The sequence below is a fragment of the Haliotis asinina genome, chromosome 1, assembly GCF_037392515.1.
Source record: "Haliotis asinina isolate JCU_RB_2024 chromosome 1, JCU_Hal_asi_v2, whole genome shotgun sequence".
In the NCBI taxonomy this organism is placed as follows: domain Eukaryota; kingdom Metazoa; phylum Mollusca; class Gastropoda; order Lepetellida; family Haliotidae; genus Haliotis; species Haliotis asinina.
The window spans coordinates 779,090-804,386 of NC_090280.1; the positions used below are offsets into that span (position 1 = coordinate 779,090).

At 42.9% G+C, this 25,297-nt stretch overlaps 1 protein-coding gene across 5 annotated transcripts in view; it reads left to right on the forward strand.

Moving 5' to 3' along the window:
* The window catches only part of LOC137286165 (DNA repair protein XRCC1-like), a 58,794-nt gene that overhangs the window by 26,225 nt on the left and 7,272 nt on the right, over nucleotides 1-25,297 (forward strand). For 4 of the 5 annotated variants that reach the window (XR_010956985.1, XM_067817857.1, XM_067817849.1 and 1 more), the window contains 5 exons: nucleotides 1,628-1,786; nucleotides 2,525-2,587; nucleotides 3,447-3,567; nucleotides 23,840-23,955; nucleotides 25,112-25,250. Coding sequence is in view for 4 of the 5 variants with exons in the window: in XM_067817857.1 (XP_067673958.1) it covers nucleotides 1,628-1,786; nucleotides 2,525-2,587; nucleotides 3,447-3,567; nucleotides 23,840-23,955; nucleotides 25,112-25,250 (598 nt within the window). In the remaining variant the exon portion in view is untranslated. The remainder of the gene's footprint in view (nucleotides 1-1,627; nucleotides 1,787-2,524; nucleotides 2,588-3,446; nucleotides 3,568-23,839; nucleotides 23,956-25,111; nucleotides 25,251-25,297) is intronic. The other variant, XM_067817866.1, reaches the window with a different exon arrangement.

The window sequence follows — 25,297 nt, forward strand, 5'->3', positions numbered from 1 at the left end:
ATCCTACATCACGCTGTACACCATCTACCAGGTAGTATATCCTACATCACGCTGTACAACTACCAGGTAGTGTATCCTATATCACCCTGTACACCATCTACCAGGTAGAATATCCTATATCACCCAGTACACCATCTACCAGGAAGATTATCCTATATCACCCTGTACACCATCTACCAGGTAGAATATCCTATATCACCCAGTACACCATCTACCAGGTAGATTATCCTATATCACCCTGTACACCATCTACCAGGTAGAATATCCTATATCACCCAGTACACCATCTACCAGGAAGAATATCCTATATCACCCAGTACACCATCTACCAGGTAGTATATCCTATATCGCCCTGTACACCATCTACCAGGTAGAATATCCTATATCACCCAGTACACCATCTACCAGGTAGTATATTCTACATCACGCTGTACAACTACCAGGTAGTGTATCCTATATCACCCTGTACACCATCTAGCAGGTAGAATATCCTATATCACCCAGTACACCATCTACCAGGTAGAATATCCTATATCACCCAGTACACCATCTACCAGGAAGATTATCCTATATCGCCCTGTACACCATCTACCAGGTAGTATATCCTATATCGCCCTGTACACCATCTACCAGGTGGTATATCCTACATCACGCTGTACAACTACCAGGTAGTATATCCTATATCACCCTGTACACCATCTACCAGGTAGTATATCCTATATCACCCTGTACACCATCTACCAGGTAGAATATCCTATATCACCCAGTACACCATCTACCAGGAAGAATATCCTATATCGCCCTGTACACCATCTACCAGGTAGTATATCCTATATCGCCCTGTACACCATCTACCAGGTAGTATATCCTATATCACCCTGTACACCATCTACCAGGTAGTATATCCTATATCGCCCTGTACACCATCTACCAGGTAGAATATCCTATATCACCCAGTACACCATCTACCAGGTAGTATATTCTACATCACGCTGTACAACTACCAGGTAGTGTATCCTATATCACCTTGTACACCATCTAGCAGGTAGAATATCCTATATCACCCAGTACACCATCTACCAGGTAGAATATCCTATATCACCCAGTACACCATCTACCAGGAAGATTATCCTATATCGCCCTGTACACCATCTACCAGGTAGTATATCCTATATCGCCCTGTACACCATCTACCAGGTGGTATATCCTACATCACGCTGTACAACTACCAGGTAGTATATCCTATATCACCCAGTACACCATCTACCAGGAAGATTATCCTATATCGCCCTGTACACCATCTACCAGGTAGTATATCCTATATCGCCCTGTACACCATCTACCAGGTAGTATATACTATATCGCCCTGTACACCATCTACCAGGTAGTATATCCTATATCGCCCTGTACACCATCTACCAGGTAGTATATCCTATATCACCCTGTACACCATCTACCAGGTAGTATATCCTACATCACGCTGTACAACTACCAGGTAGTATATCCTATATCACGCTGTACAACTACCAGGTAGTATATCCTATATCGCCCTGTACACCATCTACCAGGTAATATATCCTAATTTGTTGGATATTTCACTGTGTGTAGCTGTCACATGTATTTGCAGGTGATCTTGGTGGCATCATCGTTCATGACTCCATTGGAGAGCCGCAATGGCACCAACAGGAACAGTGTTCGTATGTTCGGAGTGGATAAACTGTCCAGAGCTGTGACAGACAAGAAATGGGATCGAGTGAAGATAGTGTGTACTCAACCTTTCTGTAAGGTAGGATGTTATCAGGTTATCCACCTCTAGTGTATACTGAGCCATTCTGCGAAGCAGTGTGTTATCAGGTTATCCACCTTCAGTGTATACTGAGTCATTTTGTGTGGTAGGATGTTATCAGGTTATCCACCTTCAGTGTTTACTGAGTCATTCCGTGAATGGCAGGATGTTATTAGGTTATCTACCTCTAGTGTATACTGAGGATTCCACTGTCAGTGTATACTGAGTCATTCTGTGTGGTTGAATGTTATCAGGTTATCCACCTTCAGTGTTTACTGAGTCATTCCGTGAATAGCAGGATGTTATTAGGTTATCTACCTCTAGTGTATACTGAGGATTCCACTGTCAGTGTATACTGAGTCATTCTGTGTGGTTGAATGTTATCAGGTTATACTCCTTCAGTGTATACTGAGTGATTCTGTGAGGTAGGATGTTATCAGGTTATCCACCTTCAGTGTGTACTGGGTCATTCTGTGTGGTAGGATGTGTGAGGATATCCTTCTCTAGTGTATACTGAGCCATTCTGCGAGGTAGGGTTTATCTGGTTATCCACCTTCAGTGTATACTGAGTCGTTCTGTGTGGTATTTTCTGATTATCCACCTTCAGTGTACTCTGATTCATTCTGTGAGGTAGTGTGTTATCAGGTTATCCACCATCAGTGTATGATGAACCTTTCTGTGAGGTAGAATGTTACCAGGTTACGTCCTCTAGTGTATACTGACATGCCTTATCTTCAGACTGCTGCCTATGGGTTGTCCTTCATCAAGCTCCATGCTCCAGGCGAGGGGAGGGAAGCGGAGGTATGTATGTGTGTGCATTCCACTCTTGTATACCCCATGTGACTGCCACCAACATAATGTAAAGTTGTAGCATTGTGGTGATGGGTATACAGTTTTTGTTGCATCTCGTGTTTATCTACTGTTATTGAATCAAATGTATATATCTCTTATTATGTAAATATAACAGTAAAACAAACTGAAATTCAACCATACATTTTATGTGGCAGGGTATAAATGATTTATTCAACCTTGCAAAGGTTTGTATCCAACTTGGTCGATATGCACCTGTACACTGGGCATGCATGGTAATTTTTTCAAGGTCACATTAACCAAACAGAAATGGACATTTTTAAATGTGGTAGGATAAACCCTGTGTTGAGTTTTGTCAGCTTATACACATCTGAGGGGGGTTTACATGATGTACGGATGAATAGAATTGTCAACATCCACAGAAGATATTTGTTAATACGATAACAACATGAGAACTGTACAGTGCTGATGGAATTGATTTGAAATTATTTCTGTAGTCCTCTCAGGTCATTGCAGGCAGATGGGATGAGATATCCTTGGTGTGCCCCACTGTCCAGACTGTATCTGTGAGTTCTACAAGAGGTAATCAGTAAATGTCACACTGTGTGCTTGACAATGGCATAAGAATCAAAATGTGGAATCAAATTATACCAATGAAGTTTGTTCATGTATACAGCCATGTAAGTTCCTGTCAGATGTCTAGAAGTCAGTTTGTTTGAACAACTGAAAAAGACCTTAGGGTTGTTTACTACGTAAATCCCTTTTGGTAAATGTTGTTGTATTTGCACCATTGCCCCTCAACCTCCAGAGCAAGCTGTAGTCCATTCCTCAACATTCTTGTGCTTGACAGAAGACTCCTACACAAAAGACGCTGGGGGCCTTCAAGCTGAAGACTGCTGAGAGTGATGACATCAAAGTGGGAGCACTGTTTGCCAAGAGGAATGAAACAACAGGATCACCTCCCCTCAAAGGTTGGCAAATACATGTTAAATACGGAATGAACACCTGCTACCAGTGTTTCCGTTCAATGGTATATGTATACCTATAAATAGCTGGTAAAATTTGTCGGGGACCGACGAATTCAAAGCCAGCCGGATACTGTCTTCATTAAATAATCATGATTCAAAATTGTGGATTTATTTTATTTGTAACATGTCATAGTATCCCCTACCCAGTTTCTTTTATATTTTCATTTTTACGTAATTGGAAAATTATTTCCCAAATGATATGTATGATTATTGATTTCCTGATATCAGTGGCTTTCTAGTTGGTAGCAGAATACAACAGGGTTAGAGAGAGAGACAAGAGACAATCGTTTTTTTTTTTATTTTAGGCCACCGGCTCTTACACAAGATTGTTACATTACATATACATAAGGACATCACTAATTATAACTGCTCGTTATGACGATTAAATGCATGCTTAACATAGAGAGCTAGGTTACGAAGGGTGGATTCATTATTAGGTGTTAATATACTAGTAAAGGCTGTCAATGATGACATCGATAGATTATATTCTGGGATATACTTGTAACGTAAATATGCATAAAATGGACAGTCAAGGGTAAAACGTACTTCATCTTCAACTGAAGAATTGCTTAAAGGACAAATTCCTTCAGATTTTGGAATGGACAGTTTTCTGCTTTTATTTACCATTAAATCCAACAAGCCTGTCCTGTATATATGTTTTTATTACAGCTAAAAGTTAGTTTAGATATATACAATTCAGGTTGTATTAGAGTTTAAATGTTCTATATAATTCATAACGAAGCTACTTTCTAGAGTGAAATGCCATTCCTAGTAAAACATATTTACCTCTCGGTCATGAAATTCATACAGACATCCCCAACACCCTAGCTTATCCATACCGGTCCATACCCATGAGAAAACAGAAGATTTCTTATATATGTTATTTAGATGTTCCGTCATATTGTATGATATTTTTGGTAGACGACTTTCAGGCATTATCCGAATCTTAAACCAGAATTAAGGCATCGTATTTGTGAACTAATATACATGGGGTGTCTCCGTAAACCATACAATTTGGAGTAGCGGGTACGACACAGAAAAACTTCTTGCAAGCCTTAAGATGTAATGTTTCCAAATAAACATAGCGTTGTAATCCCCACACTTCTGATCCATATAATAAAGTGGGTTTTACTTGGACATCAAATAGTTTGAAAAGTATATTTGGAGTAAAAATTCCACATTCCTGGTAAATTGAAGTCGTAGCCTTCTTTGCACATGGAAACAAGTTATGAACACAACGTTTTAAATTCATGGTATGCAAAAAGATTGTTCCCAGATATTAATATTGATAAACAACAGTAATAGGTTTTCCCTGAGAAAAGAACCCATTTCTCTCAAGACGGAACCTTGGTCAGCAGAATCCTTGTTCAATGGCATAATTGCTGACGTTGCAGTGATGGTGGATCAAGACATGCAATTCCTGGTCTCTTATCTCTAGAAATCTCATGGGCCATTTTCAGGATCATTAGTCATTTTCTGAATTTAGAATGGGCCGCTCACTGCCCATGTATCAGTAGTAAACTCATCTAAGGAGTCGGTTGCTCGCGCATCAGCATCCTTTTCTACTCGGCGGAGTGAGTCAACTTCTGTGTCCTGGGAAGACTTAGAAGAGCAGTTCTTTTGCCTGGATTATGACGAGGAGGCAGGAGATGTTGGCGATGATGATGGGACTTAATTACCCTGATCAGCAGTCTTTGAGTGGATCGCTGACAGGCTACCAGATTGCCCTTCGCCTTCGGCAGATTCCAACAACCCGGCGGCTATTCATTTGTCCCCAGAGCTGCTCATCCCACCTCATCCTATGGTGGCAGACGCCGTGGAGAGATTTAGATGAGGATTTGGCGAACCTATCTTTAAAACCGACTAGCAAGGCATCTAAATCCAGATGGTGGCCATCGATACGGAACTCAAGCGCATGCTTAAGCTGATTTCAGCGCTGGCTGGGCGATGGACTTATCCGAGGACAACGCCTCAAAGATTGACCACCTTACTACGATCTTTGCCTGGCAAGGGAAGGTGCTCCACAATCTTCTTGGACATCTGTGGGTGGCATTGGCCATGACAACGTCAGTACGTCGATCTGGCTTCCTGGACGCTTGTAATTTGTCAGGAAGAGTTCAAGCGGCTGTTACTTTGTGCGCCTTATCAACCTTTGAGGCATTGGGATCGGCCTTTCGTGGCAGAGCCAGAGGCAGTGGTAAGAAGAGGTATATCCCAAGGAGGGAGTCTATCCGTTCCTCATTTGGAAGGGTGTGTGACAGTGTCAAGAATGCCGATACCCAGCGCAAACCCCAGGAACGCAGTCGAGATACTTCGTCAGTGCCCCTGACAAGGCAGGGGCAAGCGCCCCTGCTCTGGACGTTGAAGCCAGGGATTTCTACCGATCCACCCGACTCCAGTAGGTGGGAGACTAGGGGTCTTCTGGGCCAACTGGTCATTCCTGGGGGACCCATTTGTTCGCAAGATCCTAAAGTCCGGCTGCAAACTGCCATTGGTTGGGACACCACCGCTGAATTCCACTCCCCAGCCCCCATAGAGACAGTGCTAGAGCCTCATCTCTTCCTGGGGTTCTACTCACCCATCTTCCTGGTGCCAAAGAAATATTCCAACAAAATGCATGTGATCCACAATATGGTGGCCTTCAACAGGCTATATCTCCCCGAACCTCCACACTTCCGGATGACGTCATTGGAACACATCCGAGCCAAATTGTCACCCGGAGCTTGGCTAGCCAGTCTGGATCTGCAAGATGCGTATCTACACATCCCCATATTCCCATATTCAGGAAGTACCTGAGGTTCATCTTCAACAGGGTGCACTACCAGTGGAGGTGCTTCCGTTTGGAATTTCTACGGCCCTGTGGCTTTTCACTTGCATCAGGCAGCCTGTTACCCGCTTTCTTCATCTCAGGGGAGTAGTTTTCGATCCGTACAAAGACGACTGTCTTCTCAAGCACTACAATCCTCAGTTGCTATGCAAACAGTTGGACTTCTCCACCCCCCTGTTACATCAATTGGGCTGGATTGTCAACACCGAGAAGTCGCATCTGGAGCCAACGAAAGACATTCAGCGGAGGGCTGTTTCTGACCCGGGTCAATCTTGTCAGGGTTCCTCTCGCCTTTGCGGATCAAGGCCTATCTCAACCTCTGACCCTCAGAGAGTGGCAGTCTCTGTTGGGTCTCATGCTCAGAGGACGTCTCATGTTACGGCCATTGCAGAAGTTCCTGTTGCCGTTTATCCGGGAGGACGACCTCAAGTCAGCGTTCCTTCTGCCTCCGCACCTGCATCGGTACCTCCGGTGGTGGACGGTAGAGTCAAACGTCTGTGCCGGTGTGTGTTTGAGAGACTTCAGTCACCATCACAAGCTGTTTGTGGACTCATCCCTGCTGGGATGGGGCGCTCACTTGAGCGGCCAGACAACCGCAGGGCTGTGGTCAAGTGCCGAAAAACAGTGGCACATCAACAACTTGGAACTGCAAGCCATCATCTTGGCAGTGCGTCACTGGTTACCAACTCTAGCAAACACCAAACTCCAGGTAGCGTCAGACAACTCCACATTCGTTTGGGTAATTCGGAACCAGGGCACAACCAGATCCAAACAACTTCTGGACCAGATGTTCCAGTTAGCAGACCTGGACGCTTAAACGTTCCCACCACTGGTCCTTCTCTCAGAAGTGGTTGCCAAGATCAAGCAGACGCAGAACCTGTGACTGCTTTTGGTCGCGCCTTGGTGGCCAGCCAGGCCTGGTTCCCCGACCGGCGACATCTCACCAGTGGCGAGCTGCTCCAGCTCCCAGACTGGTCACATCTGCTTCGACATCCGCACAGTTGGCAGCTTCATCCGGACGCGCTGAAATTTCATCTGCACGGCTGGGTCATTTGCAGAAAGACTTAAGAGCTAAAGGCTACTCTTTGCGCGTGGTGAGCATCATAGCTTGTGCGCATCGAGTATCCACCAGGTCCTTATACGACGACAAGTTCCTTTGAGAGGTTTTGTGCTCAAAGATCTCAAGACCCTATGACAGCCTGTGGCGAACTTCCTCCTGTTTCTTCGCAAGTCTAAGCATCTTAGAGGCAGTACCTTGGGGACTTATCAGTTGGCTCTGAACTCCGTCTTACCGATTACAGCGGATAAACAGATTTCCAAGGTATCACAGCTTTTTGCACTACTCAAGGCTTTCAAGTTGGAAGGCCAGAAAGTCAAATTTTGTCCTCCAGCCAGGGACCTCAACATCGTCTTGCAACATCTCAGAGGACCTCCGTATGAGCCTTTAGAGGAAGCCTCCTTCGAACATTTGTCTAAGAAGATGGTTTTCCTACTAGCTTTGACTACTGTGGCTAGAGTCAGTGAAATCCATGCCCTGGACGTCACACAGGTTCGCTTTGAGCAGTCGAGGCATGGACGAGCCCACTTGGGTCTCCTGTGGGATTTTGTGGCCAAGAACCAGCTCCCTGGGCAGCCAGACAGGCTGTTCTCCATTCTTCCATTATCTTCAGTCTTGGGACATCATGACTTGGAGGAGGAGCTGTTGTGTCCCGTTAGAGCTCTCAGATGCTACATCAGGAAGTCGGCTGCTAAGAGACGTTCCCATAAAAGACTGTTTATCACGTTTTCATATACCTGCAAAGGGGAAGTGAACAGGAACACAGTCGCCTTATGGCTTCGATCCACGATCCTGGCGACTTATGATGCCAAGCATCTACATCACCTAGTGGCAAACAACCCACAGATTAGAGCGTTGGCATCAACCATGGCCCTCCATAGGAATTGTACAGTGCCGCAGATTATGGAGGGCTGCTTTTGGAAATCGTCAACCGTCTTCGCTTCCCACTACCAGAGGGACTTGGCGGTTGAGGACATGGAGGGGTTACAGTCTTTCTGTCCTTTGGTGGTTGCCCAGGAACTGACCTGGCCGACCGCCCATTAGGTAATTATGCTTTTGTCTGCCGTTGGATTAAGATTAACCTCATCCTCAGGGTGCGTCGTTTTTTCTTTGAGTTCCCTTGGGTTACTCCCGGGTCTGCTAATGCATGTGCACTGGTTGCTGAGGGGTGGTCCCCCGGAGTCCACACCACCATCCATCTGTCGAAGCCATATGCATAAGACCTGTGGTAAGGTAAGTTAAAAATTTATTAAAATCTAAATATTTTAGATATTTAAATACTTACCTTACCATAGGGCAGTGACTTCCTCCCAACAGTGGATGCTCCTCCCCACTCGGGACTCTTCAGATTGTTCACACTTGCGCAAGTGGGGAGATCACGTCACTTCCGTGACTACATTGGTAGATTACATGAGGTAGCCATCTAGGGAATGGCGAATCAACGACTGTCTGATCTCTTCTAGCGAAGCTTGAGGTACTGTGCATAAGACCTATGGTAAGGTAAGTATTTAAATATCTAAAATATTTAGATTTTAGTAATTCTGTACATTCGAACGTTATGTGTAGAGAGATGAACAGAGTAACATCATTAGGATTCTGTCAAACAGTTTAAATGTTCAAGTTTTAAACTGATTGTGCTTCCCTCCAAGTACCTTTCTCTAAATAACAAATATTCACAAAATCGCTACGTGGTGATAAGAATGCTGTTAGACCTAACATAGCTGTTTCTCCAAATAGCTGCTTGATAGTTTCTGTGTTGGAAGACAGCATCATCAGAAGGTGGCAACCATCCTTATTTAACCTTCTCTACAATGAAACATGAGTTAGGAAATTTCATTGACTTAGAATGCGTTAACTTCAAATTTTCCACTGTCAGATTCCGGGTGCTTTTATGTTTCACAAGTACTTTCCTATACCTTTGTTACTGGAGAATCATTTTCAAAGCCACAAACTTTCTTTATCCAGACAGAGCACCTACGAGTCACAACCTGTCCATGCATGTAATCCAACTGGAGCACAACACACCTCAACCCCTAGAGCAGAAGCTTGCTTACATCAATCAGCCTGATATGAGCGCTGGTTCCTCGTCTGATGATCTTCAACAACTTGGTGGTCATCATTTGTTATCCTCATGCAGTGATTGCCATTGGTCACAAACAATGACTTGCTGCCCAGCTTCTGTACCTATCAAGTTTCTTCATTCCTTCCAACTCTCAGCTTGATACATGGTGAGGTTGTTCTTCCTCTTAGTTGGGGAGTTTCTTCCAATTTCATTGTGTGACCTGGTTTCATTTGAGTGAATGAAACAAACTCCTTCTTTGAGCCATCCTGCAACATTTGTGACGGAGCAGCAACTGAGAGCCTGTCAAGACTATGGCTGTTGCCAAGAAGCTTCTGGTGGATTGTCATAGTATCAAGAAGTGCTGCACTTTGTTTTGGAGTGGTTTCAGCTTAAGACACTTTGTTTTGGAGTGGACACTTTGTTTTCAAGATGACTTGCTAGCATGTCTTTGTTGGCCTTTTAATATCAATAAAAATGTTCCATCAGCTTTTGCCAGTGACCATTGCAATGGTCCCAGTTGATGACAGTGTACTTTTCTCATGTCCAGTTTTCAGTTTGGAGCAAATAGCACCATATTTCCACATTTTGTCCAAACAGATTTGTATTGCTAGGCTGAACTGAAAATTCTTTGTTCTGAAATTGGTAGTGCAATTCTGGAGACGTTTCTTAGAGTTATCTGTGCATTGTAAACAGGAAGGTATCTTGTAAAGTATGTCTTCTTCATGACAAAGCATGTAGGTGTCATGTCATGAATACAAGCATGGTGGAGATACCAGCTGTCTTCTCTATTTGCATGTATAATCCCAAGTAAGAGTTCCACCAAATCAATCTAGCTCATCCAAATAGCTGCAAGATGTCCCTTTTCGTGGTGCAAAGCATAGAGAGTTGTGAACGATTGACAGATTTCCACCCAGGAACTGCACTCAAGGATTTCTCTTTGTCTTTCATGCTCGTACATTAATGGAGCTCACTTAATTTTTGAAGGACAAGTTCAAGTTGTTGGATGTCAGGGTTTTGCTTTGCTGAAGCCATTATACATAAGCATTTAAGTATGAAAGTTGTGTTTTGTCTTGGTAGGTATGCTCTTGTAACTTTTTCTCTTATCTGTGTGGTAATTTTTTTTTCTTCAATTACCTGGCTACCTTGTGATTTTGACTCTCGCCAATATGTCTTCGTTTTTTCATGTTGCTGGTCCTTTTTCCTTTGTACTTGATGGTAATTTTTGTAGTCCGGTATATCTCTGCTACCATTTTATGTTCTGTTCATTAATTTTCGCTTTAGGTATCCATTTGTTGCTTGTCTTTTCATGCTCTGCACGTTTCAGTGAGGGCAGCCAATTTGGTTGTTTACTCTCTGCTGCCCCGCTGTTTGGGCGTGCCTATATTTTCTGCAGGGATGTTTTTATTCACTTCTGCTGTAGTTTTTTTGCTTTTCCCCTCATGTCATTTTATCACTTAAGTTGCTGTTTTGTTTCTCTGCATGTTGCAGCTTTGTTATGACTCAGCAGTTTTGCACACTTTGCAAGGTGCAGAAGTCCATCAAGGATCCCCACCCCTGGGTTCCGGATTGTGTGACTACTACTTATTTGTACTTTTAATGATCGATGTCATCATTGTTGATCTCTCCCCATTCAGGCTTTCATGGCTTTTTTGACAGCAAAGAGGAAACGGTTCACTCAGCGGAAACATAAAATGTCCTCCCATGCCTCATCCCTAGGATCAATGTCATTTCTTCCTGTGACGCCAAGCAATCACCCTTCACTGTCTTCACATATGTTTGCGGATGCTATTGCTTCCCTCAATGCTGACTTTGCCAAGCTCTCCCTCACCTATGATTAAGGCACCCAAGTCTAGGAAGGGTGATTATTAAATTCATAGTCTGGACTTTGCGGACAGCAGGGAAGTGCACAATGAATCACTCAAGCGCCTATCTAGCTCAACGCAGAACTCATATAGGGTCCAAGATTCCAGGATGTTAGCCATCAACTCAGAATAAAAGCACATGCTGAAACCTATATCAGCCTTAGCCTCAGCTACATCTGCAGCACCTGGGGATCGCACCAAAGACAACACCTCCATGGTGGACCACTTGTTGACCTTGTTGCAGTGGCTAGGACAAGGTCTGCATGACTTATTAGTGCATCTGAGAGCGATGTAAGCAGTGACCACCGCAGTCTGTCGTTCAGGCTTTCTTGACCTCTGTACGTGGCAGGAGGAATCTGCAGGTTGTTTAGGGCTCCTTTTTCGTCATGTTCTTTGTTTGACGACTTGATCCCTGACGTTTACAGACAACATGTCGAGCTGACTAAGTCTCTGCTTTTCAACCTCTTGAGGACGAGGGTAGCATCCTTTGAAGGGAGTCAGTTTGTTCAGCTTTTGGCAGAGGATGTGGCCATGACAGGGTTGACGCTGATGGACAGTGCTGTACGCTAGAATTCACCCTTGAGCCCTTTTCCATGCCTAGTAGGGGCAGAGGGAAATGGTTGGTCATGTACGACTGGTACCTCCTGCCCCCGGTCGTCCTAAGTCAACCCACTCCTATAGGTAGGAGGCTAGCGATTTTCTTGAGGAACTGGACTTTTATAGGGGATCCCTTCGTCACTAACATACTTCAGCCTGACATACAAACTTCCCATTGCCGTGTTGCCGCCTCTGACGACGCCCCGTTTATGTGATTGCTCTCCAGCCCAACGTGTGCTTCTAGCTGACAGCATTCAAGCCTTCCTCAACAAGAATGCTCTAGAGAAAGTTCTAGGTCCCCAGCATTCCCCGGGGTTCTACTCACCAATCTTCCTCGTGCCCAAGAAACATTCTTTGAAAATGAGAATGATCCACAACATGGCGATGTTCAAAAGAGCATATCTTCAGGACCCACTGCACTTCCGCATGGTCTCTCTGGGAGAGCTTTGTGCCAAAGTCGGGAAAAGTCTTGGCTAGCCAGTCTAGACCTTCACTACGCATATCTACATGTTCCGATTTATCGGCTGCACAGGAAGTTCCTGTGCTTTGTGTTCAACAACTGCCATTACCAATGGAAAGTACTCCCATTTAGCATTTCCACAGCCCCGTGGCTATTCACTCATATCACAACGCCAATCACCCGGTTTCTCGGAACGTAGATTTCGACCCGTACCTAGACATTTGTCTCTTCAATCATCTCCATCCTCAGTGGCTATGCAAACAGTTGGCATTTGCCACCTGCCCATGTGAAGTTCAAACAAGCTCGTCATGGCCATGTTTATGTAGGACTATTTTAGGATTTTGTCACCAAAAACCAGCCCCCTGGACAACCGTCGTTATTTTCTATCCCTCCACTGTCGTCCGTTCTAGGCCCTCAGGACTCGACAAGTTACTTCTTTGCCCAGTGCGGGCACTGAAGTTGTACATCTCCAGGTCAGCATTGCGGAGACTGACCTGTAAAAGACTACATTCCATTTTCTTCGTCAGTTAAAGGAGAGGTGTCTAGGAATACTGTGGCTCTATGGTTACGAGCTGAATGGTTATTTTTGCAGCCTATCCTGTGACACATCTACCAGTCAGCAACCCGCAAGTTTAAAATTTATTAAAATCTAAATATTTTAGTGGTGGGGAGATCTCATCACTTCCGTTTCTATACACTCTTTGATACATGAGGTAGCCATTTGATACAAATGTAAGCCAGCAACCCGCAAGTTTAAAATTTATTAAAATCTAAATATTTTAGATATTTAAATACTTACCTTACCACTGGGAGATTGCGCCCTCACAACACTGGATGCTCCTCCCCACTCTGGACTTCTTTGGACTTTATTTTTAGTGAAGTAAAGTTTTTTGATTATCTGCGCTTGCACTGGTGGGGAGATCTCATCACTTCCGTTTCTATACACTCTTTGATACATGAGGTAGCCATTTGGAAAAATGGCGAAGCAATGACTGTCTGAACTCTTTTGAATGATGCTTGAGGTAATATGCATAAGCCATACGGTAAGGTAAGTATTTAAATATCTGAAATTGAGATTTTAATAAAATTGAACATTAACATATTTCACCCCACATTTGTATGTCTAATGCTGGTAGTGTTAGCTGTAGCCTGTTTTTCGGAGACAGATGGTTGGATTCAAGAGAATGACGGCCAATTATTAAAATGACTGCCAAAAACGCATTTAGCTGGGCATGGGAGGTGTCCATCACATGATTTCATAAACTACATACCTTAATCTATATGAAAATCATAGTAACTGTTTGCCTTCTAATTTGGTAGGTCTGACTCATGGACTATCAGTCCACCACCCAGCACTTCTGGATTTTATTCCCCCATATTCTTGGTTCCCAACTCTACAAAACTCATTTTCAGCATGAAAATATTCAATCTTCAGTGTCCACCTCACTTGTGATATCTATCGCCCTTCTTCGTACAATTCTGAAGAAAGGGGATTACGTTGTCAGTCTCTATCGTCAGGATGCTTACGTACATGTGCCGATTCATCCAGAGGAGCAGAAATTCCTCTGTTTTGTTTTTCAAACTATCCACTTTCAGTTGACCCTTCTGCCTTTAGGAATTTCTACGTGTGCTTATTTCCACAATCAAAAAATGATCACCAGATTTCTCCGTCTCCATGGGGTCATATTCAAGAGCTAAATCGATGATTGCATTCAGGCACAGAGTGATCTGAACACTCTTGTACGTCAATTCGAGTACATTATGAGGCTCCTCTGACAACTGGGTTGGTTGTTAAACACCACTAAAATGGAATTGACAGCGACCAAGTCCCTTTTACTTCATCAGAGTAAGATTAAACATGCTACAGGGCATGATGTTTGGAGTTGTCTGAGTTGTACTTCTCTTTCACCCATCCTTGCTCCATGTCCGGGGGGGTCTTCTTGAAGCAGGGGCTGGCCTGATAATTGTCCATGACTTTAATTTACAGGGGTACCTTGGAAATCATTTTGAAGTGGCATTCTTTGTTGTGGAGCTATGTCCCTCTTTGGAGGTAGCGGCTGAACTCCACATCGCTTGGGAGCGCCCATCTCTCAGGGAGTCGTGCTTAGTAACCCAAGGGGTTCAGGAGAACTCGTCACAAGTATAGTAGTTGCGTGCTTACATATCAGACCTCCCGTGTGCATTGCTATCTATGGTCGTTTCCAGTCTACACAGTTTCACTGTTTGCACTATCAAGACACATGTTTTAAATCTACATGACAACTTTTACAAGTACATTGAATTATAGCTTAGAACATAATGAACCAGAGAAAGATGAGGTTTTGTCTGATTGTCAGCCACATGTCAAAATGACTCGAAGACAGACGATGCTTTCAAATTTCAGATAGTAGGCTATGGTTGGCAAATTTCATTCATGACTGGTAAAATTTTAGGTCGCCGAACAGTGTCCAGTAAATAATTAAGTCAGCGGAAACACAGGGTATGAATGGAATAAGCATCTGGTACAAAGTGTGAACAATTGATACATATTGTCAACACTTGGTACATAGAGTTGAGCTAGGAGTGTAGAGTTCACACTTAACTTGTAGATATGGATTCCCAAATGACTTCTTAAAATTCTTTGGGAAGGAACTCAAAGTTTGGATTTCAGAAAAAATCAAATGTCTATAACTTTGAAAAGAGGAGCAATAACTTCTATATGTAAAGCTAATAGATATAAAACACTTTTGAAAAATTGGAGACTTGTTGCCTTATTGAATGCTCTCTATAAAATTGTAGCACTTGTATGACTGTTAAAAGTACATGCTAACCAAACAGGCTTTCATTCCAGGTAGAACTCTTAGTGAAGACACAACACTACACTATGATATAATGTTTGAAAGAAATATGCCAGGTCTAATTCTCCTAAAAGATTTTGAGAAGGCTTTCGCTACAATGTCCAAAGAGTTCTTAAATATTGTTGAGGCTAAATTTGGTTTTGGCCCTGAAATCACATGTTGGACTTATATATGAAACAACATCATGTATCATCCAACATGGTAAACTCTTGATTTTTCCGTAAATGAACACGGATGCAGGCAACAGGACCCTCTGTCACCATATCTGTTTATTTTTTTCGCTGAAATACTTGGTTGTATGATTAAAAATAATGAGAATATAAAAGGTATTGTTATTGACAATAGTGAGTATAAATTAAACCAATATGCAAATGAGATGGAAATAAACAAAGCTTAAAGCTTTATATTTCTCATGAATTCCATGGAAACAATTCAGACTTGGTCTAAAAACAAAATAAGTAACAGTCAGATGATTTGTCCTTTCAAATATGTGGGAGCCGGGGGAATATGTCATCTTCTGATGACTCTTGTTCTGATTTATTATTTTCTTCGTTTCTGTGGAAACATGTCGGACTTAGTCTCAAAAGTGAGAGGTGTATTTTGTTTCCAGAGCAGAACTCAAAAACCATTCCATATTTTTCTGCAAAACGTGGTAGATATATCAGTCAGAAGCTGAAGTGGTGCCTTTTGCTATGTACAGGATCTTGTGATGTATTATTTTCTCGGTTTCCATGGAAGCATTTCGTACTTAGTCTCAAAAGTGAGAGGTGTGTTCCATTTCCGGAGCAGAACTCAAAAACTTCTTAATATCTGTCAGTGTTACTTGGTAGATATGTGTGGCAGACCCCAAAGTGGTGTCTTTTGCTATTTACATGTTTTTCTGATTTATTATTTTCTCCGTTTCTATGGAAATGTTTCGGACTTAATCTCAAGATGGAGGGATGGGCTTCGTTTCCAGAGCAGAACTCAAAAACCGTTCCATATTTTTCTGCAAAACTTGGTAGATATAACAGTCAGAACCTATAGTGGTGCCTTTTGCTACTTACAGGTTTTTGTGATTTCTTATTTTATTGGTTTCCATGGCAACGTTTCTGACTTATGCTTAAAAGTGAGAGGTGTGTTCCGTTTCGGGAGCAGAACTCAAAAACTTCTTAATATCTGTCAGTGTTACTTGGTAGATATGTGTGGCAGACCCCAAAGTGGTGTCTTTTGCTATTTACAGGTTTTTATGATGTATTATTTTCTCGGGTCCATTAACACGTTGGTGACTTCGTTTCTGGAGCACAACTCGAAAATCATTTCATATCTTTCAAAAGATCTTGGCAGATATATGAGACAGATCTTGAAATGGTGATTACAGATATATGGCATTTATATTTTTCATGAATTCCATGGAAACAATTCTGACTTGGTCTAAAAAGACAATAAGTAACTGTCAGATGATTTGCCTTTTCAAATATGTTGGGGCCGGTGGGATATGTCATCTTCTGATGACTCTTGTTAAAATCATGCAAATGAGCTAGAATTTTTTATGGCGCCATGATTTCCGATCTAGATTTACCTAAAATATATCTTAAATGGCAAAAATCTTTTGGTAATATTACTTTTCATTGGAATCAGATTTTTATAACTTACAGAAATGGTTTGAAAGATGTTTACTTTTTCTGTAATGAGCAGAATGAGAATATTTGTCATGTTTATTAGGAATGTAGAGAAACACAGACATTCTGGAATGAACTTGAGGTCTGGATGAATGATCATACTCAGAATATACTTAAAATAACAAAATATCTTGTTTAGTTCGGAACGTTATACACAGACAGATTACTAAACCATATTATTCTTACTGCCAAAAAACACATCCATTCCTGTGGGATTAACCAGTAAACTCCAAAGCTTCAAAAGTAGAAAAGTTCATTGCGGAAAGTGGAGATTTATATTCCCAACTTAACAAAGAAATTATTTTTCCTTATTCTGACTTATGCTTAACTGCTTATCTGCTCCTCCCTGGCGAAGGTAGTGGAATACCTGAAATCCCTTGAAGTTACACTCATATACACTCACCCACCGCCTTCCTTTTTCCCGCCATGACTAACGATGCTTGTCACTCTCTCCTCATCGCCCAATGAGGTCGGCTGGAGGCACCTGGGGTCCCAGATATGATGATAAGTTTTGAATCATTTCGGTTCTTAACTTAATTTATGTCATATGCGGTATTTGGTTTATGTATATGCATCATAATTTGTTGAAATTGTTATAATTTTGTGTTTGTTTAGCACGTAATTTTGTAAACTGAGACTTAGTCTCATGTCTGTAGTGTAGATCATGGCTTTCAGCGGTTGACCCGCACTTGCTTTTTTAACTTGTTTTTAACATTCGCAGTAAAATTTGCAGAAATTTATCTGGCCTTCATTAGCCATGTCTAAATTGAGTGATTTAGTCTCGGGTAACCATTTAACATTGACTGCTGAAATTCATCATTCTAGTGACACCTCAGGCACGTCACTGGGGCTATGTCTTGGTTCCAGCAAGGTGTACCCTAGACCACAGAAGGGAACGGAGACTCAGTCATCACAGCCTAAGAAGTCCAGATCATCATCGTTGAAGACGACTTTGTCTTCGTCATAGAATCAACAGACTTCAACAAAGAAATCTTTTGGCCACAACATCGTCCCTCTGCAGGAACGACTTATCTATGATGAGCCACTGCTCATTCTACACAACGGGGAGAATGTCAATCGGCAAAGTCAACCTTCATCTTCAACTAGATCAGCGCCGACTACATCATTACCGTTCCTGAACACTTACGAGGGTCTTCAGACTACGCAGACTTCGTCAACTGCCTCGGTCATCGCTTCAGACAACTCTACGCGTCAGCCGTCACTACACGCAACTCAGCCATTCAACACAGGCGTCTTCATGCAACAGTTCACGACGCACATGATGGGCTTGATGAAGCGTCGTTTTGAAGAGGAGCGGAGACTACAATCTTCATCTATGTCGACTGCCACTCTATGTGAGCACTTCACTAGATCTGCACTCACTTCAGAGGATGAAGATGCACGCACCCACTCAAGGAGATTGTCACCATCCTCCCTGTTATCCTGTTGCAGTCTGGAGAGAGATCCACTCATTCATTCGTTGAGTTGAGTGCACCCACATGGGTTAGAACCCTCGTGTGAGTGAGGAAGCTTGCTTTGGTGAATGCACTCACAGGTCTACTTGTCACATAGAAGATCTTCATCAGTCTCCCCAGTTTGTCGAAGGCGAGCAATCGTCATCCCCACAGTCTTGGACTCGCATCAGAAGGATCGTCAACTTCCATCGAATTCATCTCACTCACGAAAGTGTGAAGATAGATACTACCGAGCATCATTTAGGAGGAAGCCCCCTTCTTGGACTCTGAAGTTACTTCATGGATCACGAATGGTATGGACTAAGGCTCGCCATCCAAGGACTCCAACGACGCCAACATTTGTAGGATGAAGAGATGAAGAATGAGAACATCGACACGTTAACGTTTCCGCCGATAGCTCCAATATCTACGATTCCTGAGACGTTATCTTCGGCATTCAAGTCAGCAACCAAGTTTCAGCAACAACATATGCCCCGTTCAACGCTCACCATTTTCGTCTGCACCATATGGAGCCCTTCATCAGAGCTCCAGATGTAGGTGAAGCATACAAGGTCATCAGTAGTGCCCGCAACAGACCTTACAAGATAGACGACAAGCGGCTTGCTCAACTGGACACCACTATGAGATGCACCTTCTTCGGACTAGCTCGATCTAGAGCCATCAATGAGACTCTCATCACCAAGTTCAGCAATCCTTCCAACGAGGAAGAGAGCATAATCCTATCAGCGCTCGCCACACAGAAGAAGGCTCAGCATTTCATGTCCAAACACCTCTGCTCAACTACTGCAGGATTGACTGTACTATGTTGACAAGGTCTCTTGTCTGCCTCTTCATGGAGTGAGAACTTTACAAGGGTCTCATATCAAGCTCCTTGATCAGCGCCTACAATCTTTGAAGGGAAGATTGAAGAGGTAGCAAGTCCATTGACACCTTGACATCAGTGCTCAAGCAGACAAGTTCACGCTGCACTAACAAGTCCAAGTTTTCCAGAGTCCAGAGAGTGAGAGATAAAAAGTTTGGTGGAGAGGAGACAAGTCTTCTTCTTTTTGTCGCCCCGATGGAGGAAATAGGCACACTCAGACGTCAAGCCATTCGTCCAGGGACAGAAGAGGAGGTAAACATTGAACATCAGGTTCGGAATGACTGGCGTCTCCCTGTACAACTCTTCAACTCTACTGGATAAATTGGGGAATGCTCAACGACGACTACGGCACGAAGATTCTTCAAGACAGCTACAAGATTCTGGTGGAAACTACACCTCTGGTCACAAGAGTACCAGCTCCCATCATTTATGCAAAGGATAATTAGACAAGCTAACCGACGCCATAACAACACTGTTACAGAAGGGAGCAGTAGAAGTAATACAGCCAGAGAGACTGCCCGGCTTTTACTCTAATTTTCCTGGTACCGAAGAAGAATTCCAAAGAGAAATTTTGGCTCATATACAACATGAAGGAATTCAACAAGAAGTTTCTACGGAAACCAGAGCGCTTCAAGATGATACATCTTCCACAACTAAGACTCCTCATCCGACCTGCGAATTGTCTCACCATGCATCGATCTACAGGATGCTTATCTACACATCCCAATACATCCAGAATCAAGGAAATATCTATGCTTTCTTTTCAACGGTCAGCACTACCAGTGGATGGTCCTACCATCTTGAATATCTTCGGCCCCATGGCTATTTACTCGGGTAACCAAACTCATCGTCAACTATCTACACCTGAGAGGGCTACACAGGGCCTTTTACCTGGATGACGGCATACAAGCGCATCAAGAGAAAAGTCAACTCAGACTGCAGTTAGACTTCATCATCAGGCTACTAACACAACTGGCTAGTAAATTGGAATTGGAACCTCAACAAGATCTCAAGTTCCTCGGGATTCGTTTCATCACTACATTAAATCGGATTGTCCCAGAGGACCGATGGGTCAAGATTCAAGACATGATAGATCAAGCACTACTCTCTCCGTTGACAGTACGACAATGGCAGTGTCTCCTAGGTCTACTCACGTCAGCTCAGGATATGACCAGAAGAGGAAGACTGTATCTGTGTCCTCTACAACACTTCTTGAATCTTCATCTCAGCAATATAGGTGAGATTCCGCTCCCAGACAATCTGAAGCTATTTCTACTCTGGTGGACTCGCCAATTAAACATCTGCACAGGAACTTATATATGTTAGAGCAGGCATTCAACTAACGTCTCATCTCCAAGGATGGGGTGCCCATCTAAACAACGAGGTTGCAGCAGGAATCTGGAAGAAGGGAGACCGAGCTCTTCACATCAGCCAATTGGAGATGGAAGCTGTGATTCATGCTATCCATCATTGGTCGACAACAGTGAGAGACAGGCTACTGATGATTCACACAGATAACTCAACAGTGGCCTTCTATATAAAGACACAAGGGTCAACTAGATCTCCATCTCTACTACACCTGACGTTTCTACTCTTTGACATGGTTGACAGTCTGAATCTCCAAGTAAAAGCAAGTCACATACTAGGAGCTTGCAACATCATGGCAGACACTTTATCTTGTCCTCTTCGTATCCCCGGTATTAAACACGTTAGCCTGGGCGATAGACGCTATTGGCATCCCATGTGACGGATTAAACTCATTCACGTTTCCCCCTCCAGTGCTGCTACCAAATGTCATCAAGAAAATCAAACAGACGAAACTGCTACAACTGATTTTGGTCGCGCCTTACTGGTCAACGAGACATTGGTCCCCAGCACTTATAGAAGAATTGGGACAGCCAGCCCTACAACTACCAGATTGGAAGAATCTTGTCGTCCATCAGCACACCAAACGGGCGCACGGCAACCCATCTGCATTCCAACCATGTATGGACCGTATTAAAGCCTGTTTAAAACAGAGAGCATACTCGGTGAGGGCAGTGAAAGCAGTTACTTTAGCCTTATGGAAATCCACTTGCACCTTATATGACGACAAGTGGAAACGGTTTGAGACATACGCCAGGAAGAAAGGATTCACGGCTGTGAAGGCGACACATCCTCGGATAGCGGATTATCTATGTCATCTACGACATTTCAGAGGTGTGAAAGGCTCTACATCATCTACATACTTGGCAGCTCTCAGCTTGGTCATCACCATGAAAACAGGGATCAAGCTGAACAAGGTACCTGAGGTACTCTCCTTACTACGGCCCTTCAAGCTGGAAGATCAGCAACGCAGATTTAAAGCTCCAGCTTGGGACTTAAACATCTTGCTTCAACATCTCACAAGTGGTGCGTGCAAGCCGTTAGACCATCATTTGAACTGTTGACTCAGAAGACGCTATTTTTGCTAGCCTTGACTAAAGCGTCACGAATGTCAGTAATTCGCGCTCTTGACGTCAATCACACAAGATTTGATTCAAGTCATCAAAAGATAGCACATCTTGGTCTAAGATTGGTTTTTATTGTGAAGAATCAACTGCCAGGTCAACCGGATAGACAATTCCACATACTGCCATTATCTTCAATCTTAGGATCTCATGATTCTCAAGATTTATCACTATGTCCAGTCAGAGCGTTGAAGATATATCTCGCACGTACCAAGTCTAGAAGACACCGTTTCAAGGCCTGTTTATCCCTATATGTGTTGAGACACCTACGGAAATATCCTGCAACACTATCTCAGAGCTGTTATACTGAGAGCCTACAAAGCAGCAGGACTGGAACCTCCATGAGCCTCCAACCCACATGAAGTCAGAGCCCTGGCCTCTACACTAATAAAAACTTTACACTCGTTTCAAAGGCAATAATTTGAACATTTTGGAAAATGGGTTTGAAATAACATTGTGTTGAATTCTCTTGTCAAAAAAGATGCTATAGCATACAGATCATGTTTGTCATGGAATCAGTTCCAACAGAAATGCAACTATAATCTCCATGATCAAAAACTGTGAGTCACAACTTAATGAAATCATGTCAGTATGAGGTGTATCCTTCATGGGCGTTCACAACTGCGATACAACGTCTCCTCATGGATTGGATGATGTGTCTGAACACAGCTTGGGGAATGTGCCGCCATATTTGTACCAACATAGCACCAAGCTCCTGCAAGTTCTGTGGAGGGTTCCTGACTTGACGGTCAGCTGTGGTGCCAGTTTGATGGGCACATGTCTGGAGATCATGGATGGTCTGTTGACCATAACCCTTGCCAACATCAGTGACTTGAATGTTTGACAGTAGTAGCATTGCAAATTAACGAATAATTAACCATAAAAACATGTTTTTCTGAGATGACACTCTACTCTACTACAGTGAGATCAATTGCACGTGTATCAATAAGTCACATGACACATGGAAATATGATGTTAGCATGCAGTGCTCTCGCACGTGCTACGAAGACCCAACAAGTAGAATGAATGTTTGACGTAATGCCCTTGACAATGCTTTTAACCAGACAAGAAATCTTTCAAGAAAAGTTTCAAAACACTATTTGAAAAATAATGAATTTCAAGTTTATATTTTTGCTGAGTTTATAGTGGAAGGCTGCTTTTGCAAGTCAAACATGGTGGTTGCCAATCCTTATCTACAAGACATAGCAACGGAGGACGTCACTAGCATTCATCAGTTTGGGCCTTAGCAACTAACGGTTCCTCAAAGGCTCTGAGTTTACACACCCATTTATCACATGACTTGTGGAGACCAGATGCTCTGCGGAGTATAATGGTGGAGAGTCCAAGCGCACGTCTCGAACAGACTGGCATGAGTGATTAGGCCAGTGTACTTGTAATGAAGATACTTGTATATGAAGAGGGGTCGCAAATAGTTTGATTATAATATCTTGACATTTACTTGCATTATATACTAGTAAGACGCTAGTTACTTTAGATATCATCACATTAATATTGGAAGAACAGGAATTTTCAGGCATGCGGAAGTCCAAAATTCTCGTGTCAAGCGATTTTTATAAGGAGAGAGTGACAAGCATGGTTAGTCATGTGACTGTTTTGGCGGGAAAAAGGGAGGCTTCCGGTGGGTGAGTGTATTTTATGTCGGGTTCTTTTAGAAGGAAACTTCAAGGGATTTCAGGTATTCCACAACCTTCGCCAGAGAGGAAGAGAAGATAAGCAATTAAGCATGATAAGTATAAAATATCAATTTTATTCAGAAAATTACATCACTTTATATTTGATCAATTTTTTATGTGAAAATGTTAATTTATGTGTACTTTAGAACTCTACCTACCAAACTCTAAAATGTAAAGTGGTGTGTAAGTAATGTACCCTAGGGAAAAACAAAAATACTTGCAGGCATACCTGGAAAGGTTACTGGACAGGTAGTGGAATACATAGGCCATGTGTATTGTGTACCTGTTGTAGGTACTTAGTGTACAGACAGTTATTCACAAACTTTCTCCAGGTGCTGCAGCGGTGAGAGTTGCATCTAAGATGGCTGAAGGGTCAAGGTCATCGAGTAGTGAGGTCAAGAGAGAAGAGAAGAAAACAGACACACCCCCACAAGCTAAACCTAGTCCGGTAATACCTTCCTCATGTGCACCGTTAGTTGAACAGCAGCTATGAACCTCTAGCTTTTCTATACTGAGTCAAAAAAAACAAACTTCACAAAAAGTATTTTTCAAAAATAATGAATAATTTTTCCCTGATGATACATTTATGTATCCGCAATGGGATCCCTATCTTTCGACTAGAAAAACATGAGCAAACCCCACTCAAACCCATCCATTCGTCATGCAAATGACAATAGTGCCAAATCAGGTTTAGCACATGCAGTTGATCATGTGATCTTTGCATCAAAGTTTTCTTCATTTACATGTGTTTGCATTGGCCTCAAGAATTGAAGAAACACTTTTAAACCACAGTTCTACTGGTACTTTAAATGCCACGATTGGTATGCTGCAAGCAGGAAGATCAGTTATTGACGTCGCAAGAGCAATGGGATGCAGCCGTCGTACTGTGTATGATTTGCGAGGTCGTCTACAACAAACTGGCACCACTTCTGATTGCCCAAGGTCCACGTATGACGTCACGAGCAGAAGACCATCAAATCGTCATATGTCACCTACATGACAGATTTCTGCCGGCTACACAAGCCTGGGCTGAGATGTTTAGAGGTCCTCACAGACCAATCGAAATCGGTTGCGGGCTTCCAATCTCCATTCTTGACGTCCATATCGTGGGCCAATATTGACGCCGTTTCATCAAAGTCAACGTCTGCTGTGGGTCCTACGTCACCTCTGATGGACCCAGAGAGACTGGAATGGAGTCGTCTTTAGCAATGAATCCAGGTTTACCCTCAGATTTGCGGACGGCAGGCATAGAGTCTGCAGACTGGCCATCGAGGTCCTCTGACCTTAATCCAATAGAGCATGTTTGACCATACATCATACACAAAATTGAACGGAGAAATTTCGAATTTTTATTCTTGTTACTTGACATTCTGTATACCCATGTTATGGAATGGCGGTGTAGCCTAATGGAACTGATTGTGGCACTGTCATTGTATCAAGTACATCACACAGCAATGAAATAATAACAATTTAACCATCTTACCGTCTCTTGTTCTTTTATAGTGCCCAGAAGAAAGAATGTGGAGTTTCTTTTTTGACTCAATATACATCAGTTGTTTCATCTCAAACCTTGTTTATTAGTGAGTAACAATGTTTGTTCCCAGACAAAGCGTAAGCATGATGTCAGCAGTGACGAAGAGGTCCCTGTGATGCCGGTGAAGACTCCACTCAGGAAACAGTCCAGCAGTCTCACCTCCACCTCCTCACGAGAGGAAGCAGCCCCACCCCTCAAGAGAATTAAATGTAGGTACAACATGCCCCAAACCTCTAGAGAACTCAATGTAGATGTG